At 34.3% G+C, this 10,079-nt stretch overlaps 2 protein-coding genes across 2 annotated transcripts in view; both read left to right on the top strand.

The window, feature by feature from the left end:
• Positions 1-605: 605 nt before the first annotated feature.
• On the top strand, positions 606-2,241 carry HELRODRAFT_174541 (hypothetical protein; the record flags this gene model as incomplete). The annotated part of the gene is made up of 5 exons (XM_009021989.1): positions 606-790; positions 934-1,289; positions 1,446-1,585; positions 1,715-1,916; positions 2,090-2,241. The coding sequence occupies 5 exons, from the start codon at positions 606-608 to the stop codon at positions 2,239-2,241; spliced, it is 1,035 nt and encodes a 344-aa protein (XP_009020237.1).
• A 1,898-nt stretch (positions 2,242-4,139) lies between these two features.
• The window catches only part of HELRODRAFT_81526 (hypothetical protein), a gene marked incomplete at both ends in the record, with an annotated part of 9,860 nt that continues 3,920 nt past the window's right edge, over positions 4,140-10,079 (top strand). The window contains 2 exons of the mRNA XM_009021988.1: positions 4,140-4,371; positions 4,460-4,719. Coding sequence (XP_009020236.1) covers positions 4,140-4,371; positions 4,460-4,719 — 492 coding nt within the window. The remainder of the gene's footprint in view (positions 4,372-4,459; positions 4,720-10,079) is intronic.

The following is a 10,079-nucleotide window of genomic DNA, read 5'->3' as shown; positions in this document are numbered from 1 at the left end:
CACACACACACACACACACACGCACACACACACACACACACACACACACACACACACACATACACGCACGCACACACACACATTTCTGTCATTTTGTTCTTGGATATCTCTGTGCGTGTATGTGTGCCTGAAAATTTAGCATATTTAACCAATTTTCAATTTGAAAAGCTATCCTGAAAAAAATTTTTTTTAATGAATTGAAAAAATTGAACAAACTCTGAATAAAAGCAGTTAAAGATATATATATATATATATCTCCCCACACAAAATGTTTCAAAAAGATAAATTTATTTTCATTTTATCTATTTCAGTTTTATCAGTTTTGCAAGAATTTTCAACTCCTTAAAAGATTCTATTGGTAAGTCCGCAATTGGTCAGCCACGTTTTGAAGCAAGTTACCGTTGGTTCTGTCTTGATAGAGGCTGGACACGAGGTCCACATCGCTCTTGAGTCAAAATTTGATCAAAAACTGGTTGAAAAATTCAAAAATGAAGGATTCAAGTTGAACTTCTTCGAAGAGCCGGACGATTTTATAAGATTCTCCTCAAAAGATTTCAAACGTTTCATTGGGAATAAAATTTTCAACGTTATCTTGGTACAGCGAGATGGTGAACCAGGAATGTGAATATATGATGAGAGATGAGAAATTTTTAGAAGAAAGAAAAAATTTCGGATTTGATTTGGTCCTCGCTGAGCCATTCATCGTCCACATGTGCTCCCTCATCCTGCCAAAACACCTCAGTTTCCCATTCGTTAGTAAGGCAAGCACCTACAACGGACTCCACATCAGGTTGGGCCATTTTAGTCGCTGTACACATACTTAATAATGACAATTTATATATATATTCATTTTTTTTTGTTTTTGTTTTTTACAATTGAAATAATCACAAATTTTTCAAATTTTTTACGTAATCCCAATATTTTCCACAACAGATCGCCGGCCCTTCCATCATTTTTTCCGCGACATTTTCTTTCGATGGATACTGAGAGAACGATGGCGTTTCATGCAAGGTTTTCCATGTTACTTGGATCAATATTCCTTGCAAGCAGCTGGTTTCCGATGAATAGAAACAGGACCCTGCTACAAAAATATGCCCCGGGAGTTGAATCGTGGGAGGATTTGTTGAGGGAGTCCTTACTGTTCTTCTACGAAAGTGACCACCATTTCAATAATTTTCTACCGTCATTTCCTAATCACATTTTTCTTGCTGGGTCGACCTGTGCCCCACCTAGACCTCTGCCAAAAAATATTTTAAAGTTTATTGACGGAAGGATTGTTAATGGAAGAGGTTGGGTTTGTTTAGTTTCTAATTTTCTACTACAAAATTCCAACAGAATGAGAAATTTTTTCATAAAATTAATAAAGTCTCATAATTTGACTTGAATAGTTTTGATTTTTTTTAATTAATCAGAATATGAAAACATATATTTTTTTTAATGTCCAGAACCAGGTGTGATTGTCATGACGTTTGGTGCCACAGCAGAGTTCATTCCGAGAGTAGTTACAAACATTTTTTTTAAATTATTCGCATCTCTAAACGAAACAATAATCGCCAAGTTCTCCATCGAAAATGACGACATCGAGGTTTCGGCTTTACATTTTCACAAAAAATAAATTTCAACATTTAAAAAAATTGAGCTTTAAAAATTAATTCAACCGCAGCTAAAGACCACAATACCTCCCAACGTCCTAATCCTAAACTGACTGCCCCAGAATGATCTCCTGGGCCACCCATCCACCAAACTCTTCATCACCCACTGCGGCAACAACGGACAGCATGAAGCTCTCTATCACGGCGTCCCGATGTTGGGATTCCCACTCTTTGCCGAACAGGATGATAATTCCAGAAGGATGTCTGCGATGGAGATTGATCTGACGATGAATGTGTTCACTTTTACTGAGGAGGAATTAATAAGTTCGTTTCAATACTACAAAATTGTAATTTTTTAAGAAATTTTCATTTCATTTGGAATCTTCATGTGTATTTCTTTATGTATAAATTAACTTTAAACTTATAACTATTTTTTAATTGTAAAACATCAAAAAATATTTTTCAAATTAATTTATTTTATAGTTTTTCATGTCCAGCAAACATCAAAGAAATCCTGAAAAACCCCAAGTACAGAAATAGCATCGGGCGCATGTCAGGCGCCTTCAAATATCAACCAATGACAGCACAGGAGAGGGCTTTGTTCTGGATGGAACACGTGATCATATATAAATTGTTTTTTCAAGATTGAAAGACATGAATTATTAAAATTTAGTCTATTCGTCGTAATGTGATGAAATATTTTACGTCGATTCGATTCTCTGGCTAACAATTTTAAATGTTGTTATCTATTTGATGCTGAGATGGAGTAATGAATAAAGGGCTTGGTTCTTCTTTTGGAGTGACGGCGTTCGAATGCAAGAGATCTCCGACTTTCAATCATTCAGCTAGTTTCCAGTTCAAACCTTCGCATATTCGTAATTATCAATACAGTTGTATCAAATTACTTAAAAGAAAAAACCATTTCAAATTAATTTTTTTAAGTTGAATTAAAAACATTCATTTTATCATTTCAAAATTATTACCATAAAACATTCTGACGAAGAGTTCAGTGTGCATGCTTGTATAGTCGCCTGTGTGGTATCGTCCACGTGTGTTATACTAATAAATTTTTATAAATTTTCCACATGAATAAATTTCGATACTATATCAATCCATCTATCTTCTCTCAACATCGTCTGGCTAGCTATCGATCGATACTAAAATTTGATAGCATGACGAGTTGACATATTTGACTCACTTAATGTTATATAGATCTACAATTGAATGCTTCTACTAAAATTGAATGCTTCTAAAAAATTTAGACTTTGTAAAATATTTGAGAAGGATGTTTAGGAGGAATGTTAACTCAGCTGTATTATTAACTTTCTGGTTGTTGTTGGTGTTACATTCAGTGTTATCATACAGAATTCTCCTCGTAAGTCCTCAGATAACCAGTCACGTTAAGAAGCAAGCCGACATTGGCTCCGCTCTGCTTAAGGCTGGCCATGAGGTTCATATCGTCCTCGAATCAAAATTCGATCAGAAGCTGGTTAAAAAGTTCCGTGATGAAGGTTTTCAGTTTCATTTCTTTGAAGAGCCGGATGATTTTATAAGGTTTACTTCAGAAAAGTTCAGGATGTTTCTGGAGGACAAAATTTTCAACCGTACGTTGGAGTTCTTCAGTGAGATAATTGACTTGGGACGATTGGTTAACGAGGAATGCGATCATATGATGAGGGATGAAAACTTTCTAAGAAAAATTGAGAGTATCAAATTCGATTTGGTCATCGTCGAGCCGTTCCTTGTGCACATGTGTTCTCTCATTTTGCCCAAGTATCTAAAAACTCCTTTTGTCAGTCTGTCTTGTCAGTACATCGCCCTGAACGTCAGGTCGGATAAATTTTCAATTTTCTCTCACCAGTTTTAAATTAATTGAAAATTGTAACATAACCACAACAGGTACCCAGCTCTGCCTTCTTTTGCCTTCCGTCATTTTAACTCAGCTGATGTTCGAAAAGATAATTCATTCTTTGTTAGGTTTGCCACGCTGTTAGCAACAATCTTCTTATCAACAAGCTGGTCACCAATGAATAGGAACCTGACCCTTTTACACAAGTATGCACCTGGGGTTGGTTCGTGGGAGGCTTTGATGAGGGAAGCCCTGCTGTTCTTCTATGAGGTCGATCACCATTTTAATAATTTCATCCCAGCTTTCCCTAACCACATCTCAATAGCTGGATCAACGTGCTCGCCTGCTAAGCCGCTGCCTGAAAATATTTTAAAATTTATTAACGGAAGACTTGCTGATGGTAAAGGTTAGTTCGTAATAAATTAAAATCTTTTACGATCAAGTTTAAAACTTTTAATTACAAATCAGACCCCGGAGTCGTTGTAATGACTTTCGGCGCAACAGCAGGAATGCCAAGAATTTTTAAGAAAAAGTTTTTGAAGGCCTTTCGACTTTTTAACGAAACCATTCTTGCCAAACTGGCTATCGATGAAAATGATGAAGAGGTTAGACATATAACAAGCACGACATATTTTCGCAAAGATCTGATTTATATTATTTAAAAAAATTTTAAACAGCTAAAATCTCTCATACCTCCGAACACTTTAATCCTGGACTGGCTGCCCCAGAACGATGTTCTAGGCCACCCTTCCACTAAACTTTTCATCACCCATTGCGGAAACAACGGCATCCATGAAGCTCTCTATCACGGCGTTCCGATGTTGGGATTTCCGCTCTTTGCAGAACAGGGTGAAAACTGCAGAAGAATGATCGCCTTCGAGTTCGGTATAAAAATGGATATTTTCACTTTCACGGAAGCTGAATTAGTAGGTAAGAAAAGTTTTTTTCAAAGTTTGCTCTACCAGCAATAAAACTATCGTATTCCTATTAAAAAATTTTTTATATTGTTATTCACTAGAAAATGTTCTAGAAATCCTAACAAATCCAAAGTATAAAAGCTCCATAAAGCAGATGTCGAAAGTATTTAAAGACCAGCCAATGGCACCTCTTCAAAAAGCTCTCTTTTGGATGGAGCATGTGATCAAACATGGCGGCAGCCACCTAAGATCCAGTGCTATAGATCTGCCTTTGTATCAGTTTCTCTGTTTCGACACCATTGCCGTACTCCTTCTCATTATAACCATCGTCACTTTTGCTGTTTTCCAAGTTTCAAAATTTGTCTTGAAGCACCTTTATAATTTTTACACTAAACGCTGTCTCGATAAGAAAGAAAAACATCTCTAACGTAATCTTTCTTCAACACGGGGGTACAAAATTTTAATCCACTTTTCTAGTAATTAAATACAATTTTACTTTTGCAATTTCTTTTACCTATCCTTTCACCTTCTAGAAAGTTTATTAACATTTATACAATGTATTTTCAATTTAGTTGAATTTTTTCGGAATTTGCCTTTTAACTTCTGGCCTTGCAATCAAACTGTACATTACCAACATACGCAAACTTCGAAACTTTGTTTAACTTACGACTTATATCTTTCAAACGCTATCATTAACTGTATTTTCAAAGCTATGATTTTAATATAATGGTTAATGTTAATGTTACTTTTACATTAGAATTTTATTTTAGAATTAAAATTGACAAAAAATTTTTTTTATCCATTTGCTTCGGAAAGATCAAGAAAACACGAATTAATTTAAACTGGAATGATATCACTGCAATACATAAAGACTCACACGCACACATACACACACATAAAAACACAGGCACACACGCGTAAACACACAAAAACATACAAAGTGTGTATCAAAACGTATTACGTACACATACAAAGAACATTGCGTCACCATATGACTTACAACATTGATCGCCGAGCTTCGCTATGTGTTTATATCATATTGCTATTCACCTAACTCAGGTAGGCCAATAACAATAATAATAATAATGATAATAATAATAATAAAATAATAATAATAATAATATAATAATAATAATGGGAACGTCCTTTTATTTTCTAACTCCAAATACCAAATATTAATAATGAAATAATTATAAAATCCTATTTAATCTAAAATAATAATGATAATAATAATAACAATAATAATAATATTAATAATAATAATATAAATAATAATAATAATAAGAATAATAAGAATAAAAGTAATAATAAGAATAATATAAACAATTATAATAAGAATAATAATAAGAAGAAGAAGAAGAAAGAAGATGAAGGAGATGAAGGAGAAAAATAAATAGCTTTATATAGCTTTCACTGTAGTCAATGTGTCTAACGCACATTTTATTATCACATATACACGAACACGACACATTTATCTGGAAGCATCGTGCACACAAACACACACACACACACATACAACGTAAGCTTAGCAATACACACACACACAAATATATATATATATATATATATATATTATATATACATTATATATACATACATACAGATACATACCTATATGCACACGTATTTTTATTTATAACACCATGTGTGAGGGATACGATCAATTTTTTGAGACGCTTTTAATTTAAACATGTAAAAATATTTTAAAATTATAAATAAATTAATGATGATAAAAATGATAATAACAACATCAACAACAAAATAATACAACAAATAGCAATAAAAATGTTAACAAAGAACAACAACGTTATTATTTTTCTTATTGGGTTATGTTTGCTATCGTACCGTGCCACATCTTCATACAAAATCCTAATTGTGAGCCACCAATTCATGAGTCACGTGATTAGGGTTTCGGCCATTGGGTCCGTGCTACTGAAAGCCGGACACGAAGTACATATAGTCCTGGAGTCAAAATTTGAGCCAAAATTCGTCAAAAAACTCCAAAATGAAGGATTTGTCACACATTTTTTTGAAGAAACCGATGAGGAATTTGTTAGAATGACATCTGTCGAGTATAAAAAGTACCTGGAGAATATAATTTTCAACGTCAAAGTTACGTTCGGAAACCAGGTAGCTAAGGAGAGTGCGCGGTATACCCAGGAGTGTGACTTTATGATGAGGGATGAAAAGTTTTTGCAAGGTTTGCAGGAGGTCCCCTTTGATCTGGCCATCGCTGAGCCCTTCCTGTTCTCCATGTGTTCTCTTATCTTGCCGAAATATCTCAACATTCCTTTTGTCAGTTATACTTTTTACTACGTTCCATTTCAAATAAGGTTGGCAAAATTTTTTTAAACTTTTGTTTATTCAATTTAAAAATTTGAATTTTGAATTGCTAGATCCCCAGCCTTACCTTCCATGTTTCCCCGCCACTGGTTCTCCATCGATCACCGCAAAGAGACCCCATTCCACGTCAGGTTCTCTATGCTCCTCACCTCCATCTACCTTTCCACCAGTCTATCGGGTTTTAATGCAAACCGAACGCTCCTACACAAGTATGCACCCGGCTTGGATTTCTGGGAAGACCTGTTAAAAGAGTCTCTACTATTTTTCTACGATTCCGATCATCATTTCAACAATTTCATGCCCTGTTTTCCAAATCATATCCCGTTAGAAGCAATTACAAGCTCCCCCGCTAAGCCTCTACCTGATAAGTTATTAGCCTTTATAAATGGAAGGAAAATTTATGGAGAAGGTGTGCTAAAAGTAATCTTTTTTTGAAATTTTTATTCTAATAAAATTTAAATTTGAACCTAAAACAGATCCGGGCGTCATCTTAATGACATTCGGTTCAACCGCTGATTACATGCCAAGAGAAACCATCAAAAAGTTTTTAAATGCCTTCGCTTCCTTCAATGAAACTATTTTTGCGAAATTTGCCATAGACGATAATGATCAAGAGGTTAGTGTTTTCGAAAAATCCATCGTTATTTCTGATTATAAATTATTGCCAACTTTATATGTACATGAATTTAAAATTCTCCTTTCAACAGCTAATATCCCAAATCCCACCAAACCTACTAATCCTTGACTGGCTGCCCCAAAACGACATCCTGGGCCACCCTTCAACCAAACTCTTCATCACTCACTGCGGCACTAGCGGTCAGCATGAAGCTCTCTATCACGGCGTCCCGATGTTGGGAATTCCGTTGTTTTCCGACCAGAGTATTAACTGTTTGAGGATGGAAGCACTGGGATTCGGAAAGATGATGAACGTTCTAGCTTTCACGGATACAGAGTTGAAAGGTCAAATTACCAATTATCATTCTTTGAGAGAATAATTATTATTATTAATTATTACTTAAGTGCTGTTTTTTGTCATTTGGTTTCACTATCAAACCACAACATCAATTTCAGAAAACATCTTAGAAGTAATACATAACCCGGAGTATAAGCGTTCAATTAAATGTATGTCAAACGCCATGAAAGACCTACCAATGACGTCACAGGAAAAGGTTCTTTTCTGGATCGAACACGTGATCAAACATGGCGGCTCTCATTTGAGATCTAGCGCCATGGAATTGCCGCTCTATCAATTTCTGTGTCTCGATACCGTTGCTGTACTGGTTGCGTTGGTTGCTTTAATTGTCTATGCGACGGCAAAAATGTTGCGATACCTATTTGGGCTGATTTTAAATTTTTGTAAGAAACATTTAGAGAAGAAAAAGACGAAAAAACAGTTATAAATGCCGCTGATTCTATGTTAGACAGATTAATGAGGTGACTTTTTAAACGGTTTCTTACACAATTTAAAAACAAAATATGTATTTCAATAAGTACCTTTAGTTTAATATTTGTTGCTTGCATTGCACATACAATGTTTAATTTGGCTGAATAAATGAGTAAACGAATGATTGATTGTCAAATCCTCCATTTAAAACGGTGTCCTATTGTAAAAATATGTAACCAGATAATGTATGTTGACCAACTAAATTTTCAAAATAGTAGCTGGCTGTTTGACATGGAAACAACAGGAATTGGAATATTGTAGCTGAATATTAGTAATAAAACTACTATACTGATAATAATAATTAATAATGAATGAATGAATGAATGAATCAATCAATCATTCAATGAATCAATCTGTCAATCAATGAAGGAATTAATTACTTATTGAATTAACAAATGGATAAACAAACAAATGAACCGATGAATGAATGAATGAAAGAATAATTGGACGAAAGAACGAAAGAACGAGTGATTGAATGAACAAATTAATAATAAACAAAATACTATAAATAGTGCAAGTATAATATGAAATAATTAGGTCTTCCATTTTACTGACGACACAGAATGAAAGTATAATTATTGTTTTAATAAACAAAACACACACACACGCACACATACATACACATGCATACACTTTTATAAAATGGGGAAAGAAAACAGTGAGAGAGAAAAAGGGAAAGCGAGAGTAAGAGAGAGAGAGAGAGAGAGAGAGAGAGAAAGATAGAAAAGGAGAGTCAAAAAAGAGAGAGAGAGAAAGAGAGAGGAGAGAGATTAAAACTCTAAAACCATCATCGTCGTCGTCATCGTCTTCGTCGTCACCATTGCTCTGGTTTAATACAATTTCAAAGTTTTCATTAAACGTTCTAGTTAGAGAACAAGCGTTGTTATTATTATTATTATTAATTATCATTTCTTCATTATTAATTATTATTATCAGCAGTAGTAGTTTTATTACTAATATTCAGCTACAATATTCCAATTCCTGTTGTTTCCATGTCAAACAGCCAGCTACTATTTTGAAAATTTAGTTGGTCAACATACATTATCTGGTTACATATTTTTACAATAGGACACCGTTTTAAATGGAGGATTTGGCAAAAAATTCTGTGAGAAGCTGAAAAAAGTTTGCCAGGTATTCATAGTTTTTGGACCCTTAGACACCCCCCGTCAAACTTTGCCCCCTCCATCAAACCCTGGCTTTCCCGTCAACTTTGATTAAACCCAACAGTGCTAATATTAGTTGATGAATAACTACTTTTACTTTTGTTACTACTACCAGCCACCTGGCTTTACTACTACTAGTAGTAGCAGAAGTACTACAACCGCTACTACTACTTCTAGCAGTAGTAGTAGTAACAGTAGTGGCGACATGAACGTTACCAAGTTCTATTAATTCAAAATTTTACTCTTTATTATATAACAAAATTATGAAGTCCAGTTATATATATATATATATATATATATATATATATATGTGTGTGTGTGTGTGTGTGTGTGCGTGTGTGTATGTGTGCGTGTGTGTGTATGTGTGCGTGTGTGTGTGTGTCTGTGCTGCACTTACTCTAAGTCAAATTAATAAATTGTTTGCCAAAATATACTAATATGTGTTTGTGTGTTTATATGGTCATTTATATATATATGTAATGGAGCAGTTTATAAGAAAAGCAGTAAGCTCCAACCAATCATAAGCATTGTGGTACTGTATTATAATATTTTTGATTGCGTGTGTATGTGTGTGTGGTTGTATGTAATTATTGAATGTACGTACGTGTTTGTGTGTTTGTTTGGGCCTGCCTCTGTCTGTCTGCCTGTCTGTTTGTCTGGCTGTCTGTTTGTTTGTCTGTCTGTGCAAGTGCATATATATATATATATATATATATATATATATATATATATATATATATATGTGTGTGTGTGTGTGTGTGTGTGTGTGTG

Source organism: Helobdella robusta (assembly GCF_000326865.2).
Source record: "Helobdella robusta unplaced genomic scaffold HELROscaffold_30, whole genome shotgun sequence".
Lineage (NCBI taxonomy): Eukaryota > Metazoa > Annelida > Clitellata > Rhynchobdellida > Glossiphoniidae > Helobdella > Helobdella robusta.
The sequence above is the reverse complement of the archived record's forward strand: the minus strand, read 5'-3'. Positions and strand labels throughout refer to the sequence as shown.